At 39.4% G+C, this 19,632-nt stretch overlaps 1 protein-coding gene across 2 annotated transcripts; it reads left to right on the plus strand.

Annotated features, from left to right (window-relative positions):
• Positions 1-18,917, plus strand: mphosph9 (M-phase phosphoprotein 9). 2 transcript variants are annotated; one of them, XM_088010762.1, is made up of 24 exons: positions 1-112; positions 803-1,074; positions 2,730-2,877; positions 5,058-5,147; positions 5,249-5,748; positions 6,215-6,365; positions 6,483-6,555; positions 7,677-7,780; positions 8,595-8,711; positions 8,825-9,267; positions 10,198-10,347; positions 10,557-10,644; positions 10,814-11,029; positions 11,643-11,690; positions 12,028-12,092; positions 13,170-13,271; positions 13,391-13,594; positions 13,674-13,828; positions 14,918-15,190; positions 15,880-16,000; positions 16,417-16,502; positions 16,758-16,957; positions 17,210-17,278; positions 18,084-18,917. In XM_088010762.1, exons 2-24 carry the CDS (start codon positions 839-841, stop codon positions 18,183-18,185), a joined length of 3,741 nt encoding a protein of 1,246 aa, XP_087866888.1. In that variant the 5' UTR covers positions 1-112; positions 803-838; the 3' UTR covers positions 18,186-18,917. The 2 variants fall into 2 exon arrangements, with proteins under 2 accessions (XP_087866888.1, XP_087866889.1); XM_088010763.1 differs by having other exon boundaries at positions 6,218-6,365.
• The last annotated feature ends 715 nt before the right edge of the window (positions 18,918-19,632 follow it).

Raw genomic sequence — 19,632 nt, forward strand, 5'->3', positions numbered from 1 at the left:
GTAAACGTTCAGCGGACAGCGAACACTGCAGTGCAGCAGCCAACCAGCTCACAGCTAGCGAGTCCGACTACTCTCAGAGAAATATGGATATAATAACATTAGAAACCAACCGGTAGGTTAACTATTATTTGGTGTAAGCTGTACTAGCCACACTGCCTGGTCTTGTGAAGCGGTTTGCAGTTGAATGCTACTACTAGTCTTGTCCTGCTTGTCTCTGTGTTTCTTAACCTGTAATACACCAACTTAGCCAAACTGAGCTAACTGGCTAACCATTTGAAAGGCTCGTTAGTTGCAGGTGTTGTTAGCTGCAGCTGGATACCTCTGTCCAACAGATTCAGGACTGGCAACTTTAAGTGTCGGTGCTACAGACATTATAGCTCTGAAAGCTAATGGTGCTCCTAATAATATATTGTGATATTGCCTGCCTCTTCTGCGTTAATTATTTCTGCTAATTTAATTAGCAGTACATTAATTAAACATGCCGTATTCAGGCTAGCTTTTAAATTAAAGGAAACGTAACCCCTGATGCTTAAAACTCAGAGATTGATGCTAATGCGTCACACTGACACCTGAACGTCATTTTATTATTTATTTATTTATTTTTTGTTGTTTGTTTTAATACATGTTTACCGGACATGTTACGTGTAAATATCGCGGCTGTATAGTAATTCTGGGATTTACTGATAGTGCTCACCTAAACCAAGGTTACAGAGGCTTTTCCTGGCACTGTTGCAACAGCTGTGCAGCGCCTTCAGACGCTCACTCCAACTCAGCCCTGTTTTCTCTTTGTTTTGGCTCTCAGCTGTCAGAGAGACCCCCTCCAGATGGGCCCGTAAACATGTCCACGGATGACAGTATCTCCGAGGACGTGTCCAGCTCGGGGGCTCTGAGCCACTGCCACGCCAGCGCCGACGGAGATGGAGGAAAGGAGAGCGAGACCTCCCTGGTGTCCTCCGAGGGGACGTCAGCCTCGGGCCTGGCCGTCCTGGAGGAGAGGCACACAGTCTCCCAAACTACGGGAGGCGCCGTGGAGAGCAGGCATGTGGACATCACACCGGCGTGCAACAGGATCAGGTGCTGCCACTCACACACACCGTGCTCTGCGTGAAAAATGGAGACTTGACAGTTGATGTGTAAAAGAGTAAAAGATGCAATTTCGGATATAATCTGCGTTTATGTTAAATTATTCAGATGTTCTGGTTAGGCCTGTCACTATAACAAATTTTGCTGGACACTGAATCGTCCCAGAAGTTGTTGCGATAAACCCTGATATTGTTGTTTTGAGATAACGATACAATAGTATATAGGTAATAATAAGAGAACATATTCTCAAACATCAACAAGCTTTTAACACTGGAACGGGAAGACATTTTAAGTATCCAAAATAAAAAAAACAAAACAACAAATAAAATGAATTATGAAACCGCTGCTGTAAACAAAATTGTTCTTCAGGAAAAAAAAAAAAGTCCAAAGCACCAATTCCAATTTTCGGTTGAAAGAGAGAAAACAGAAAACATCACACAAATGGAAATGATTGAGCTAGTTTTAATTTACCATGAGATTAATGGATTTATTTCCTATTGCTATTTTTTTCCTGTTTCTTATTAATCTTGTCAGAAAACGTCATGAGCTGCATTAATTTGTAATGAAGGAAATGAAAGTCATGTTGTAAACTGTAGCGTGAGCTGTGAAGCGGGTTTTGCAGTTGTGAAACTGCAGCTGTTTTAAAAAAAAAAAAAGTTCAAGAAAAAATCACCTAAAGCGCCTTGGAAAAGTACTTGAACCTTTTCTCATATTGCCACAATGCTACCATAGTCGTTTGTTTGTTTGTTTTTTTGTTGTTTTCTTTTGGTTCTATATGTGAACAACAAGCACCAAATAGCATATAATTGTGAGATAAAAGAACGTGTAATAATAGTGATCTCCCATTGGCCACCAGATTGCTCAACACCAGTAATCCTCACACTCAGACTGTCTGAAAATGCTAGGTTCAATATTATTACTGTCGTAAACAGTTCAATATTGTTTTTATTGGTGCCTCTTATGTACATTTAGCAATACATTTTTATTTGTATATTCATTCTAGATTTTTTTTACCAGCACCAGTAATATTAGTGCGTACCTACGTATAGTCACACAAAGTTTTTTGGTATATATAATTCTGCCAGGAAAGTTCAGAATTTAGAGATCAATCTCAGAAATGTTCTAGAGAGAACAAGGAAACACTTGAGTTTGAAAAGTTGAAAATGTTCAAGAAATAACTTTGGAAATTTGAGATTAATATGAAAAATGTGTCAAAAGTAAAAACATGTTTTTAAAATTATTTTTGTAGAAAATCTGTTACTTTAAAACTCACAAATTTCAAAGTTTTTTTTCCTGAAATATTTAGTATTTTATTTTCTAGAAAAATGTCTGAGATTTTTTGGCAAAAACTTACTCTCCTTTTTTTCTAATAGACAGTCGTATTTTCTTGCTTGAGGAATGTTTTGATATATCCTATACTTGGTTTTGGTGTAACAGTTTGTAAATATTCACATTAAATGAGAATCTTGATTATAAGACATATCCTTACCACGGTTGTAAAATTTTTCATTTCTTAAAATTTTCTTTGCCTTTTTTTATTCTTTGCATCATTTTGCAAAGAAAAATGATACCAGAAAAGCCTTAGTCTGTCTTTTAAATTTGCTTTCCTGTATCTTATAAGTAATTTCAGTGTAATGTTGTCGTAGGAACCTCTGTCTGAGCACAGATGAAGCATTTGAGCATGGGAAGACGCTGCCATTCATCAACCCGAGCTCCCTGGAGACCCTGAGGGCCTTGGTGCAGGAGATTCAGAGCAGCGGAGAAACAGACCCAGAGATCTGGAAGGACTGTGAGGTGGGAGTTAATCACACAGCCTGAAAGATAAAACTACACAGACAGTATGCAAATGAGGTCCTAAGCACACGCTGGTGCTGTCTGAAGTGAAGCCAGGAACTGCTGCTTTAGCAGTTGTTCTTCTGCAGCCGACAGCCTCGCCTCTGAGCTGTCACTTTTAGTTTTTTCTGTGGATCGCACCTGTCAGTTCTGCAGACACACACACATGCACACACATCTGCAGAGAGCCCATAGTACTGGTACATTACCACACTGCAGCTGAAGTTTTCATACACAGGAAGTGATGCGCAGGGGAAACACTGACGCAGTTCAGTTCAACCTGAAGTGATTGTTCTTAGCAGGTCACTATCCCTTTAAACTCGGTGTCTGGGGGAACGAGCTGCTAATGGAGTTTATCCACAAGCCACTTTTTTGCTCTATTATTTTGCCACTGATATGATTGCTTTTCATTATTTGGTAAACAGTTGAGGGTAAACCATGAAAATCTGCCTTTTTGCCCTGTTTCCTCTCATGACACAAACTCACTTCCACTGCATTCCAGCTCTTTGGGGGAAGTAGCAGTGTTTACTCCATCTTTTTTCTTCTGCGTTGAACATTCATTTGACATATTAATTTCAGAAGTATTTCATTTTTTTCTTAAGAAATGAGTAGTTACATTCTGCTTTTACATTCACTACAAAATCAGTCATACCTGGTATTGGGTTTCTGTTGTTGATGGGCATCTTTTCTATCAGAGAAATACACTTTAAACAATTTGCTTTGAAGAAAACCTTGTGATTTATCTTTACGTTGCACTTTCATGAGTTTAAATTTTTTCTGTCTCAAAGTAAATGTTTGATTTTTAAACTTTTTTTAGTGTGTATTTTGTGTCTCATTATTTACCGTGATGATTCCTCAGCTAGATTCTTCAATGAATGGCTGATATCCAAGCCATAAGGTAAAATTGTGTGGAAGGATGACTGTTCTCAGTCTGTTGGGACCAACAAGGATGCATCATCTGAACTGGTATTATTTCTGAAAACAAGTCACATTTAGTCTGCTGCATGGTTCTAACAATTATAACACAACCCTTTACATGGTTGCTTTACGTGTTTTTTTGTTGCCCCTTATCCATTTTAATTTATATTTACTGGAGCCAACAGTAAATACAAGATATAAGAAACGTTGCAGAGAAAAGATGTTTGCAAAAATAAATGGAAGTTCTTTTACCCAGCCTTCTAATAACATGTCAAGAAAATCCAGGGTTGGTTAATATTGCAAAGGAATTCAAATGCATTACATTAATTAATATGAACACAAAACGAAGAGTCCCAACACCTGCTTTCAGAAACAGAGACCTCTTACGGTGCTCAGAGATATTCATAATGTGAATAGCAACTTTGGAGATTTTAAATCCAAATGACTTCCTCAGTGTTAGTGTGTGAAAACTATGATGGGGTCTGAGGGCCGTTGTAGATGGGGGGGGGGGGAAAAATGAGGTGTAAATTTCTGCCAAAACACAAAAAGAATTTGAGATTATTCTCAGAATTTTTTTTTAGAAAAATCAAGGAAATTTATGAGCCCCAAAAGTTGAAAATTCATAAGAAAAAAATTCAGAAATTTTCAATTTGCAAGAAAAAAATATTGATATTAATCTCAGAAATTTTCTTGAAAAAACTTTGTTTCAAAACTTGAAAATGTTTCACTTTTGAAACACAGAAATTTCCATGTTTATCTTTTCTTGAGCATTTCTGAGGTTAATCTCAAAATTAGTTTTTCCTTGCAATTGTTTTGACTTTTCAAACTCAGAAATTTTCTTGCCTTTCAAGACAATTTCTGAGATCTAATCACCAAATTTTTGAGTTTTTCAGCAGAAACGTACTCCTCCTTTTTTTCAACAGCCCATAATAGAAAACAAACCCGTATCAAATTTTTCTGCTTCCTCTGAATAATTGAATTCTAACTGGTTTATCGTTCCATTGCAATAGTTGCTCCTTATAGTTTGGCTTCTAAGAATGTTTGCCAGACATTTTGTTCTTTTTAGAGCATTTGGATGAAGTGGCAGCTTAAAATATTACAATGGAAAACTTTAGAAGCTGTGCACCTTTGAAGTTAGGAAATATTAACACTAAACAAGATTAACCGTTTAAAAGTTCAAGTTACAAACTGATTGTTTGTCAAACGGTTTTTGTCTTCATCAGGGTCGATGGTTGCATTTGTTTCAGCTGGTTGAAAAGCAATACCAAGAGCAAATACTTGCTCAGCAAGAACAATATCAGTGCCAAATACAGGTAAGCAAACGTATGCTATCGAGTTCTTTCATGTGATAAAATTTTTTTCTTCTCCTTTTTAAATATCTTGTTTTTTTTTGTTTTTTGTTTATTTTGTTTAGTTGATTCAGGATGAGATTAAGGCCCTGGTTCAGCTCCAGAACCGCCAGACCAGCAGCGGTCAGCCGCAGACGGAGTTCCCCTCCATCACCAAAACGTCCCCAGACGCTAAAGACTGCATCTTCTCCATTATCTCCAGTGAACGCCCGCTTCCCAAAAACGTGCCAAGTGACAACGAGAGCCTGGGAGCCCCCATCCTCACACCCTTCAGCACCCCGTCCCCTCCGCCTCCCGGGCTGGAGACCGCCAACCAGGGGGAGGAGCGGACCACCACGGTGCTCAGCAGCGGCTATGGAACGCTGTGGGAGACTGGCTTCGAACCCGGGGTGACTCCTGATGAAGACGGGGAGGACGGCGACGCAGGGCGGAAGCACAGGTGGACCAGCATCCTCCAGGAAGACATGCAGACGACTCTGGCAGAGTACCAGCAGGACTTCTCCAGTGAGCGGCCCAACGCCGTCAATGAACCTGTTCCATCTGTGTACCAGCAGAAAACGTCCAGGTATGTCCAAACTTTAACCTGTTAAAGGGGCAGCATCATGGAAAGTTAATGTTTTTGCACTTTACATCAGTGTTAAACACTCCTGGAGTGTTGATTTGATTCTTTAATGCATGTTTGAGTCCTTTAATGTCCCGTGGCAACCGTTCAGCTGTGCAAAACGGTTGAAGGGGCCTAGGCCCGCCTCCAAGGACAAAGCTCCACCTATGAGCTTCAGCTTCCAACTGTGGTGGCCAGTAAATGAGCACAGGACGCATGAGCTCCATGTGGGCAGGTTTCTTCATGCTAATAACTGGAACTGGTTGAAGCTGGGTTTGTCACAGAATGTACCACAAATTATATCAACGTGTTGCTGCTGTACCTGCATCATTTTATGGAATTCATCTTGTATTTGTTAGATTGGGGAAATGGAGAATGAAGTTGCATGTTTTTAGTTAAAAATAAAGCGTATTCTCCATCTTTTTGGCAGCAGCAGCCAGCAGCTGACCTCCTGGGCCCAGAGGCAGAAACTCAGAGCCAGGAAGACAAAGGCAGGAATCGGCATAGCACAAACCTCAGACTACCAGGAGTTACCTCACAGCAAGCAGAGTCTGCTGGAGAAACCAGATTCTCACGACCAGGTATTTTAACAGCTCACCTTCTAGGACCAACATTTGTAGTAGTTTTGTCTGCTTTGGTTGCTCTAACCATTTTTTCTTGCTCCTGAGTCCCATCCACTTATCTCCGTTGTGTTTCAGCATCGATCGGCCGGGCTGTCATCCAGCTCTTTCCCGCTGCGGCGCAGTGACAGCCTGATGTCAGAGGCTTCAGGTAATTCACAGACTTCGATTAAAAAAAGAAGAAAAGACGTGGCCAAAGGAAACCATGCACTTTAGTTTTCATCTTCTGTAGTTATTGATACACTCCTGAGGCGACCATAATAATATTTCACACTGTCTGATAACAATAGTTTTGATTTGATTCTTAAAGCAGTCTTATGTTCCTTTGACACTGAATAAAATCTCATTTATGATCATATTATAGGTCAGTAGAGAGCAGCAGTAGCAGTGTGAATCATGGATATATTTTCAGATCAAGAGTGATGCTCAGTGTATTTACAGTTTATAGTACTGCTCAGTACTTTAGACTGGCCCACACCAGGAGGTCAAACTCATCCTCATTTTGGGCCAAATGGAGGTCATAAATCTTCCTAAAGGGCCGGTTGTGCCAGAATTTATTCTGGCCAGTCAACTAATTAAATTGTCAACTAATGACAAATTAATTCAGCTAATTCATCATTAGCCGAATCAAAAGCTGAGGATCGTTCTGCGTCTCCTGCAGACTCCATGAATAATAATCTGCATTCGATAAGTATTTCTTAAAAATAAAATAATATTGAAAATCTTTTCACATTGTTCAGTCTGTCCAGAATTTGTCAGATTTTTTTTCTGATATTTAAAAGAATATTTGCAAGGAATTTTGCAACATTTGCACCTATGTGTGACGTTAAATGTAACTTTTTGTTGCTTGCCGTATTGATTGCGGACTATAACTTGACACCAAGTAAGACTGACGCAACAGTGTCGTAAAAGAAAACACTGCCACCTGCAGGTTGGAGTTATCATCACTTAAACTCAAACTTTTTAACCGTTCTTCAGAAAAACTTGAGGAACTCACATTACTGCAAAGTAATGTGGAGGTCTGCTGATTTTGCATGACATTTTGCAGGATTGAACTGTGTAATTTGGCGACACACTAATAACTGGAACTGGTTGAAGTTCCAGTTTTTGGAACTTCAACCAGTGTACCACTACAGTATCAGTAGTGTAGTGTAGGCCACTACACCGACATGTTTATGTCGGTGTAGTGGCCTACACTGACATAAACATGCAAATGAATGGATGAATAATGTGAAAAAGCACTCTACAGACTTTTCATTGTGTCTGTCTCAGGTCTGACTTACTGGCGTCTGAACGAATGCGATCTGTATCGGCCCCTTCCGGACAGCTTTGACAGCGGAGCGTATCTCCTTCTGCAAGAGGCTTCCATGAGTCTTGTGAGTCACCAGCTCAGTCACATTCAGCCAAATTCAAACCTCCCAGTCCACCCGGCTGTCCTACGCCACGTAAACGTCGACGTCTGTTTCTGCCCCGTAAAAGAGCCACATGACGCTCATATGTTGACTGTATGTGCTGACGGGGACAATAATAGTACCAGTCAGAAGGTGGCGCCAAAACACACCTCCAGATAAAGAAGATTCAGATCTCTACATCAGTTCTATTTACCACAGCGTATCGGGCCGTTGTATATAGGAAAACTGGGGGACAGGCAAAACAAAGTTTGAAAAGTTTTTAGGAAAAAATAAATACATTTTGAGATTAATCTCAGAAATTCATTAGAATAAAAATCAAGAAAATTTCAGAGTTTGAAAAGTTGAACATTTTATAGAAAAAAACTGAAATTTTGAGATTAATCTCAGAAAATTTTCTGGGAAAAACTTGAAAATCTCAGAGTTTCAAAAGTAAAAAAAACAAAATCGACTTTTGAAACTCGGAAATTTCCAAGTTTTTTTTTTTTCTTGCAAATGTTTGTGTAGCAATTGCTAACCGAAGACAATGATTCAATTCAATTCAAAGTCAAAAATACTTTATTAATCCCAAAGGGAAATTAAATAATCATAACTACATCTGGTTTTGTAGCAAAACAAATGAAATAAAGATGATTAGTGTGCTTTATAGCACTTCAAAACTTTTCATGTTTTTACTCAGTTAATTTTTACATCCTTAAAGAATGTAAAAACGTTGCAATGACAGTGTTTTTGTGAAAAAGTTGAGTTGGATTAAAAGCTGAGGATGGTTGTGTGTCTCCAGCAAACTCCATCCCAGGAGCCGCGGCTGTCCCTCAGAGAAATCTACCAGAACAAACATAAAGACTGTAAACAAACCGACTGGGAAGGTTCTGTCACATCCAGCCCTCTGTCACCACAGGTCTGTCTTTTCATTCAGAGACCCAAATCTGTTTTTACCTCTTCTAAACTTTTGACTTTTGTAGAAAACGATCCGACTCGGTCCGTTGCTAACCTCATATCTCCGTTGCTAAGGTGCTGACATTGGATCCGGCGGCCGGCACGCAGCAGTCGGATCGAACATCTGGCTTCACTTCACCTTCTCACTTCAGCAGCCCGTCGTTTGCCCCTCCGCCACACCCCTACCCCAGACTGGGGACCTCTATGACCCCCGACAGCATGGCGGAGGGCAGCCCCCGTCCTGGAGACACCGACTGCGTCTCTGACGTGTCCAGCGCTTCAGCTGCTGGACAACCTCCAGCTAAGACGCAAAGTTCTCGAGGGAATCCGTCACTGGCGGTCAGAGAAAGCAGTCAGCAGCGCAGGGCGAGTGCGCCGTTAGCCAGCGAGGAAGAGGGGAGCCGCACCTACACCAGCACCTTGAAGCCCGGCGCCGCCCCTGAAGGCGGGCAACCGCCGTCAGCCAGTCCGCACATGGACAGAGCTTCGTCCCTGGAGGACCCCGTCGTCCTGTCTCTGTGAGTCTGATGTTACAGACACCTTGTAGAAAATATTCACTGCCTGATTTCAGCAGTCACCAAGCTTGTAAACTTACACTAAACTTGTAAACAATCAAGTTACAAGTATTTGTAACTTGCTATAGAAAAAAATGTTTGTCGTTATAGCAATAAAACAAGAATATTTCTTGTTTGTACGAGTTTTATATCTTGTTATAATCAAAATATGTTCCCAGTTTTAAATAGGAAACATCAGAGGAATTGTAAACTGTCACAGGTGTATTTTTATATTTTTGCTATAGCAAAAAGTTTCTCATCATAGTGAGAAATATGTCTTGCTATAACGACAAAGTTTCTCATTTTTACGAGTTTTATATTTCATAACGAGAAGGTTTCTGGGTATGAGACACAAAAGCGAGAAAACATTGTCATGATGAGTTTTCTGTCTCTTTATAACCTAAATATGTCAGAGGTGTGTATTTTTTTTATCTTGTCCCTCTGACAGTTTCTCGTTAAAACAAGAAAGTTTCTTGGTTTCAGAAGTTTTATGTCGCTGTAGCATGAGAGTTTCTGGATGTAACGACATACAAAATTCGTTAAAACGAGAAGGTTTTCTCGTTTTAACGAGTTTTGTTTTATCTGCCTTTATTTAAATGAAATGTGTTCTCATTTAAATAAAAAAGGTCACAGTGATCCCTTCTTTTGCCTTTTTAAAGTTCATAAACTGTCAGAGGAGCGTTTTTTAAAATCTTAATATAAAGAAGAAGTTTCTCGTTAAAGCGAGATATAAAACTTATATTTGTTGTTATTGCAAGACATAAAACTCGTCTTGTTATAACATGAAGGTTTCTGGTTTAACTGGGTACAGAATTCTTGCTTTAATAAGTTTTGCGCCTTGTTATAACATGAAAGTGACTCAAGTTTCTTTTTTCCTTCCCTTTTCCCCCCCAGACTGCGGCAGAACCTCAGAGAGAAACACTCGCGACACATCGCAGATCTGAAGGCCTACTACGAGTCTGAGATCCAGATCCTGCGAGACAAACTCAAACTCCGAGATCTGCCTCAGGATCTAGAGAAGAGCAATCAGGCCCTGACAGAGAGGTTTGCAGTCATTCACACAGCCGTGTTTTTTGCCTTGTTGCAAACCAGATAAGGTCAGCAGAAACATAAAATAGCCAGAAAAACGAGCAAAAGCCAAAAGTATAAGTTTTTTTAGATGCATTTGAGAACATGTATAAAGGGATTAGCAATGTTAATGATAAATGTTTACAGTTTAGATTCATTTTATTCATCCTGTTGTTTATCTGCAGGTGCAAACATCTAGAAAAAGCTCTGGCTGAGGCAACAGGTCGCATCCAGGAACTGGAGGCAACAAACATGTTGCTGGAGAAACACCTGGTATCTGCAAAAACATTTTCATACAAAATTTGCAGCTCATTACCTTGAGGGAACTTATCATAATTTCCTAAACAAGCAAAGCAGAGATAGCAAGAAGCTAGCAGGCCGAACAGAGGAAGCTATGCCGTTTTTGGGCTGCTTTTGAATACGAGTGACTTTGTTTTCACAGGCCGAATGGCCGGAGCGCTACGCCGTGGCCGGAGCCGCCGTGAACTCCCTGCAGCAGCGGCTGGAAGAGAGCAAACGCTCAGCCAAAGAGAAAGACAGCCTGGCGGCTCGCTTAAAGAGCCGCGTGCGTCAACTGGAGGAGGCGGCGCAGAAAGCCTGCAGGGAGGCAGACGACAAGGAGGCCAGGAGGGAGAGGGAGTACAAGATGCTGCAGGATGTGAGTCTGACAGAGTCCATAAAGATCAGATATCATGTGAACAATAGTAGCAAACTTCTGATTGAGTTAACTGCAGGGTTAATTAATAGAAATGAATCACATTTAATTGTAATTTATTTTTTTAAAGAAAAATAAATTACAATTAAATTGTAGTTTATTTTGTTGCTATATATAGCAACAAAATAAACATTTTCAAACCAAAAACCCTTTTTTCTTCTAAATTACTGAGTAAATATTAAAGGTGGGCGTTTATTGTATTGTTTTATCATTTATTATTGTGATAATTTTTTTTATTTGGATAAGAATTCTGATATTTCATTTTAATATTAGAATTCGTTTTCAAAAACGAAACCGCCATGTTTGAGATAATTGTTAATTTTACTTGTTTTTTTTGTCCACTGGGCAGAGGGAGCATCAATACATATCAATAAATGCGAAGATATGATTAAATACAGTTACTGTGTGAAGTTTAGTGATACCCTGAATAATAAATGTTTGATAAAGACAGAAAAAAATGACAAGGTTTTTACACCAGTGGAAGAATTTAATAGTTTTTTTGTACAACTGTTAACTGGCAGCCGTAATTTACAACACTTCACTTTCTTCCCCTCAGCTACTGAAGGAATACGACTCTCTAATGAAGGTACACGAAGCAGCAAAGGTAAAGTCATTTCTTCTGGTATTGTAACATTATGTCACATCTTCATTAACCTCAGTATCAGCCGATATTTGTCTTTTTGTTTTAATATTGGCATCAATCCCATAAGTGAGACAGTACTAATAATAATAGTTGATGTTTATTTCCGTAATGTTGCTGTTTGTTTGGGTTTTATGTGGTTTTGTTTGGTCATGTGATAGCGACGCAGCTAGGCAGATTTAATGTAATCTGTCTCATATATCTCATTACAAACCTCATCCTTTAACATGGCATTAAGTTCCACACAGGTAAAGTCACATTTCACTAACTTCAGGTGCTACTTCTGTTTTTGTTCCTACAGAACAACCTGGTGTCAGCAGAGAGCAAGCTAGTCGATGCAAACGATCAGATATCTGAGCTGAAGAGGTAACACAGACTGGTTAGATTTTGTAACTTTTTAAAAAATATATAATCCAATTAATTTTGACTTCTACAAAATTAAGATGTATGCAGAGTTGGGCAGTAACTAGCTACATTTTTAACTTTTTGGAAAACTTGTAGTTTTAGTAGTGGTTTTACTTGTACTTTTTACTTTTACTTGAGTAATTTTATTATGGCGTTTCACTACTCTTACTCAAGTAACATTTCTGTATACTCTGTCCCCTACGAGTAACTTCACTGAATGAAGAACAATAATGTTTTAACCAAAATAGTCATCAGGCACACATCTGTAGTTTTCATTAAGGTTTCATATATTTTGTATTTAAAGAAACTGATTTGGAAAAGTGTCTCTTTTGCCTGATTTCAGCCACATTTCCATTACAAATGTTTGCAAACCTTTGTCCATTTCCGCTCATGTTGGAAAAAAATCAATTTTGCACTGCAGTGTTTCTTAAATAAGAAAGGTAATCAAAATCAGTAAGTTTGTTCACATGATAATTCATTCAGAATTAATTCTACTACCACTTCCTGTTGTCTTCTTTGTCGTTTCCTCCAGTAGTAACATGCGGTTGTTGATCACGTGACTTGTATGACATGAAAATAGTTTGCATTGCAGTTTTGCAAATTACACTCATTTCGATAAAATCTAAAAACCACCTCAACCTAGCGCAAAAACTTTATTAAAAATGTTAGTTTTTTTCTAAATAGGCATGTGTCCATTAATCAAAATTATTTTTGTAAATCCAATTTATGCAATTATATGGTAAATGGGAATGCAGCTTTTGTTATTTCGTGATTATGTTATTAATATGAATTACTTTCACTTTGGTTCTTAAAACACCAAAGTTTCCACATCACATTATGTTTTGGTCCATCTGATGATTTAATTTGATAGATTTTTTTTATTCTAACCATTTAATCAGTACTGGAGTATCCTTTTATCCTTTTTACCAAATACTTTTCTACTCTTACTTGCGTCATTCCCCACACATAAACCCAGATGACCTGAGGGTGTTTCCTGCTGTATTCATGACCATGTCCATCTCTGTAAATCTCTCCTAGAGTCGTCTCAAAGCTGGAGTCCCAGGTGCTGCAGCTGGAGCACGAGAACCAGGCCCGGGTCCGCTACGCCCCCCACAGTAACGCCCAGCCTTCAGGGGCAGGGTGAGCTCTTCAAATGTTGTTCACAGTTAAAGCCGCAGCGTTTCAGTGTCTGAGAGGAGAAAAGTTTGTAACACTTCCTTACTAACCAGAGTGAATGACTGTCCTGAATATGTCTGCAGTCTCTTCCACCATCCCGACTTGCTGCTGTCACCCAGCAAAGGTAAAGTAGAGCCGGACGTCACCTGGAGGAGGTCTGACCAACCGAACGGCGGCAGAAACTCCCAGCTAACTCAGGCCAGCCAATCAAATGCTCACAAGCGATCTCCCTACCCGATAAATGACATGTCGTCTGTGGACGCCTCTTCCTCTGGCGGCAGCTGGAGGTGTGTGTTTAGAGTCGGGGGCACGGCGTTAAAGCCGGACCTGAGCGTGAGTGTGAACGGTTCGCTTTCTGGTGTGCAGGTGTGCGTCTCCACCTGAGTGTGAGCAGACTCTGCCTCAGAGCAGACAGCAGGAGCAGAGCGCCGGGCGGAGAGACGGCTCCAGCCCCCTGACGCCCATGATGAGGGCCCTGATCGAGCTGGAGGAGACCAGAGCCACGGAGACCCGGGCCCCCTGTGAGCCCCACACTCACACAGCTGCACAGGGACCCTCAGGGGCCCTGAGGAAGAAAAGAGCCATTTTCTCCCTCAGCCCAGTGGAATAAAACTCATTTAGAAACACAAATATTGGGTCACCTTCAAGAAAAAGAACAAATATCTACAACAGAAATGTTGTTGTCATCGATTTTGAACTACTTACTAATACCAAATAGCTTTTTTTTTTTTTTTTTTTTTTTTACATCTACTCTAGGAAATTTCTTTTGAGTTTTAGATGAAAGAAAAACAGAAAAACAATTTTTGTTTTTGTTTTTAGGTTTTAAAATAAAATAAAGTTTACATGAAAGAGAATTAATAAATTTTTTCTTTCAATAAAATGTTGAAATATCACAGGACATGTTCCAAAACAATCAATTTACAACTTAAAAACAACAAAAAAGTACTTTGATAAATATTCCTTAAACTACGGACATAAAAAAAACTATTCAAACTAGCATTTGTTTATTATCTTTAAATGTTCAAACGTTGCTCCATTCTTTATCAATCTTGTCCAAAGTTATTAAGAGCCAACCGGAGCTCTGGAGCTGCAGGTCGTAGACTCTTGGCCTAGTCAAAGTCCTGACCTAAATCCAATTGAGAATCAATGGGGAGACTTGAAAAATGACATTCATGCATTCTCTGCATCCCATCTGACTAAACTTCAGCTGTTCTGCATCAGCAAATGTCTATAAATTCATAAAAATTGCAGAGATCCCAAAAGAGAACAGAGCACATTTCAGATTTTCACTGGTTAAAAAAAAAACTATTGAGCCACTTTTTTGGTGGCCTGTCAGATAACATCTAATTAAAATACATTGTAGTTAAAAAATGGAAAGTTTTAAAGTGTATGAATAGTTCTTAAAGTCACAGTAAACAATGTAACTTCCCATATTTTTCCACATACAAATAAAAGTAAAATTGTCTTGGAGGCACTTTGTTCATTTTTCATCCTGAAATGCACCAAATATGTCCAACAGAATTTCTGCAGAATTATTATTTCACTCAGCGCAGGAAACACAGCTGCTACCTGCTCGGTCTGTAGAATTTAATTTATTTGTGTGTCTGCAGGGGTCGGCCATCAGAGGGCCACCGTTGGGTTTGTGGAGCGGAAACACAAAGATCCGGTCCGGAAGCGACCTGACCTGGTACTGGACGAGACGGAGACCACGAAACCAGGAGGAGCGGCAGCTATGGGGGCCGACGGTGGGGCCCTGAGAAGTCGCGGTGCAGCAGACAGGACTGCAGCCCTGCTGAGGGCTCAGAGGAGTCTGTCCCCCGAGGGCCACCGGTCCTCGTCACTGCCACCTGCAGCTCACAGAAACATCCCTACTGCTACTCCAAGTAAGTTCTTACAGGGACTCGTTCATCCTTAAAAAGTCTTACATTTATTTGGCAAGGCCTTAAAATGTCTTAGATTCACATTTTTAAGTGTATTTTGGCCTTAATATGATAATCACAGGTCTTAAGTTTTGTGATCTTTAATTTTAGTCGTCTTCATTGCGTTCTGTGACTCGAGGCCGTTGAGGCTACCATCAGCTAGCTGCTAATATCACAAAGTTCAGTACTAACAGACCTTTATTCTTCATTTTCATGAAAGACTTGAATTGGTGATATTATCTCACTGCTTCATCCAATAATCCAAATAATACTGTAAATTTATTACAGTAATATCTTATAACCTCTTTATATTTTCTCTGCGCTTTTTATGTATAAAATTCAACCTAGGATGTTTTTTTTGTTGTTTGTATTATGCCAATGTTTTACTGATTGCTATAAATACTTAATAAAAACAAGTTACCTAGCTAGCTAGCTTGCTTTGCTGCAGCTACCGTCGATATAAACAGATTTATTGGCAGGATATGAAATTTTCTGTTGTACATTTGTCGTGATTCAGGTCTTAAATTTTTAATTTGAGTTGGTGAAACTTGTAGAAACCTTGTCTTACTACAAGATAGGACATTTATCCAAATCTGCATGTTTGTATGGCAGTCATGACATCTCCACCTTCCTTCCTTCCTTCTTCTTTTTAGCCAAGAGGGAGACGTTACTCACACCCCTGTCTGCCATGTCCAGCCCTAAACGCTGCCCCACAGAGAACTACTCCACTGCTTTTGGCCACTTGATGCCGAGAGAGGAGCACCTGCTCCAAAGGTGAGAAATGAAACATCATGCAGGCGACAGAGGATGATGGCATGGCATATGGCATGATATGATACAAAATGAAGACAGCTGCAGTTTGATTTTAGTTTTTTTGAGGAACGTCATTTAATGTAAAGAACAGTTCGGGTTTATAGCGACATTTAAAATAAACAAGTTAGCAAAAGATGCTGTTTTATCATTTCTGCATTCCAACCCAAAAACAGTTGGTTTCATTACATAAAGCCTGGGAAGTTGCATTTGACCAGAAGGCGTTAGATTGCTGCCCTTTTTAACACATTTTGTCTGGTTAGTCCACAAATAAGTTATCATGACATGGCTGTAAATACTGTTTGCATTCTGTTCCTGTAAGTCCTGTAAAGGTGGCTTTAAGACACACTCACTGAACCGTCTCGTTTTGGTCCACACAGCGACGGACACGCTGACAGGAGACGGCATTCGTTCCACAGCAGCAGTCCCAGGAAGAGACTCCACTTCACATCAGCAGAAGAGAACGGTAACGCACAAAATCCTAGAAACCCTGGTGGGCGGGACACGCTAGCTTAAAGCTTTATTTTGTTTTCTACTATTGTATTCTGGGCATGTTTATTTATTTTAGAACACATCTAAGTTATTTTTGTTTTTACGCCTTGTTTGAGAAACGAAACCTTTAACCATTTGGAAATCCGCCCTTTCTGAAAACCTATTATTTGTGTCTGATTATAAATGTAGATTCTTCTTCTGTTGTTTTTGATTTGTTTTATTTCCTCAGAGCGCCAGGAGCCGGAGCCCTGGGGCCGTATGGAGCCACTGGACAAAAGCACCCAGCTGGGCTGGGAGCAGCAGAGGGACGGCGGCGGCCCCGAGCAGCCGGACCCCTCAGAGGACCCGGCTCTGCTGGCCCTGGACAGAACCCAGTCACTGACTGAGGCCGAAAGACTGTTTGATGAACTGACGCAGGAGAAACTGCAGGTGTGTTGGAGAGTCTGATGCATCTTAGTTCCTTTATTTTTTAATCTCCAAAGGATAAATTTAAAGGTGCGGCTCTAACCACGCGTTCAGCTGGTTACATAAGAGGTTTATAGGGTCGCTCATTTCAATCCCTCCTCCTGCCTTTATTCTGATCTAATGAGTTTCAGTGTGTTCACTGCTTTATCAGTGTGTGTGTGTCTGTGTGTGTGTGCGCGTGTGTGTGCGCGTGCGCGTGTGTGTGTGTGTGTGCAGATTGAGGCAGCTCTGAGCAGGATGCCTGGAGCAGGTGGCAGAGTGAGCCTGCAGACCCGATTAGATGAGGTGAGATGCCAGAAAACAATTATAAACGGACTACTAGTTAATTTCCTGTTTTATTATATTAAAAATAACATTGGAAACAATTAGTGTATTGAAACAATAAGTGAAATATTTCACTTAAGGGTTTTCTTGCTTAAGCATATGGATAAGACTGAGAATCCCATAAGAACAATTTAATCATCAGTATTATGCAACATTATGCACAATATTAAATGTATCATAAAATCTTAGTCACAATAATAAAATAGATTGCCACTCTCAAAATATATTAAAACTAATCTAATCTATTTATTCTGAGAATTGATATGTTGGTGTCCATGTCTGCTTAAAAAGTTCATGTATCTAAATTAATGCCTTAAAATGTCTTGAATTCATTTTTAAATACTAAGTTGGCCTTAAATACGTTATTAGCAGTTCTAAATTTTGTATTGACACGACTATTTAATCTTCCATATTCAATGCATTCTTTCTTTTCTTTTTTGTCGCGGGACCTTTCTGTCGGGCAAAATTTTGAGTAGACCTCAGACATCTTCATTACATCACTAATGCCACTCAGAGCTAGCTGCTAATATACACTTACTAGCTGTCTAGCTTTTTTGCATCTATAATGGGTAAGTGCAAATTTCTCACCAGTTGGCTGGACAAAGTTTATCCATTTCTGCAGAGATACAGGTTTTAATGTTAAATTCGTAGTAGTCTTAAAAAGTCTTAAATTTGAGTTGTTGAAACCTGGAGAAGACAATGTTTACCGTTTTCCTTTATGGGTTGAAGTTGTTACTTCAAGCATTTTACTGTTTCCTTCCATCAGGTGGCCTTAGAGAATCGTCTGGAGAGACTGAACCGCGAGCTGGGCTCCATCCGGATGACTCTGAAGCGATTCCATGTCCTCCGTTCTTCTGCCCACACATAGCGACCTCTGACCTCTGCCACAGCTCGGTGTCTCGACTCGACAAACGGCACTGATTGTCTTCTGAAGAATCGCCTTGCCATGATCTCACCTGTACATCGAACACGCTCACCATGTTTTTATACGTATGATCGAACATTACTCTGGGATATTTTTTTACGCGTCGGGAAAATATTGGAGCTTTTTTTGGAATATATTTTTTAGTACAGCACAGATTTGTAAAGTCATTTACTTTTTTAGTCACGAGAAAAAAATAATAATAATGTGATGTTTTACCACAATGAAGAAGAGATTTTAAAATTAGCTTGAGTTTAAGATGTGAAGACACATTCACAAGACATTCATGCACGAAACATCACTGCCTTTTTTTTATTATTGATAATTGTACAATTATTTGACATTACATTCATGGTTTTACATATCAGTTGTTTTTTTCTTAATTGTCTGTACATTTCGCTTTGGGCCAAACTTTTTGAACTTGAAGGAAATATGTGTTTACTTGAATGAAAAACCTTTATTTTCATTGGTTTATTTCCTGAATGACTTCATTTCTGCAGCAGCAGATCAACCAGTCAGTCAAACCAGCATCCAACCTTTTCACTGAGTCTCCATCTGTTTCCACTGTGCATAGAGTCCTTGCACTGTTTCCTTTCCTCCATGTCGATTTCCTACAATGACATGTTTCCAATGGACCTGTAATGCTATTGCACAATAAACTTCTTTTATAGAAGTAGAGTTGGCACTCATTTCGTTTATAAGCTCAGAATGATACATTACTATTGTCAAAGCGCCATCTCCAGGTTGAGGCATGGGCTGTTCTAGATGGGGGCCAACTGGGGCCCGGTGACCTACACAGATTTACTTTAGCAATGAATTGTAAGTACGTTGTAACCCATCATTGGCTACTTTGCTAAACAGGGTTTCTTCAAGGGAGTACAGGACAAAAATTAATCAAAATTAAAAAAGGGCAATATTTCATCTTTTAACATGCACTGAACAAAAATATGAACGTAGCACTTTTGTTTTTGCTCCCATTTTTCATGAGCTGAACTCAAAGACCTAAAACATTTTCTATATACACAAAATAATTTCTCTTAAATATCATTCACAAAAGTTACTCAAGTAATTACCAGTACCTACCTCTGGTCACACATAAAGCTTGAGCAAATTGTCAATTTAATTGAACAGGATTTGTCTGCAGTCTGCCTTATGGCCTGACATGAAGTCAGCCCATCAAAACAGTTAAAACATATTAATAAACTGAAATAACACTTATGAAATGACTACTAAACAGTGTATTCCTCAAAAATAACCATTTCTAAATAAAGTACCTGTGCTAACAAACTTTTAATATATGTATTTAAAAAGTAAACGTTTTCTCTTCACAATATATATTACTAGATTAACAGCTGTTAATCTAGTAATATATGTATTATTTTATTATATTGGC

This window comes from Poecilia mexicana, unplaced genomic scaffold (assembly GCF_051168715.1).
Source record: "Poecilia mexicana isolate PSO_F unplaced genomic scaffold, ASM5116871v1 scaffold_12, whole genome shotgun sequence".
NCBI classification, from domain to species: domain Eukaryota; kingdom Metazoa; phylum Chordata; class Actinopteri; order Cyprinodontiformes; family Poeciliidae; genus Poecilia; species Poecilia mexicana.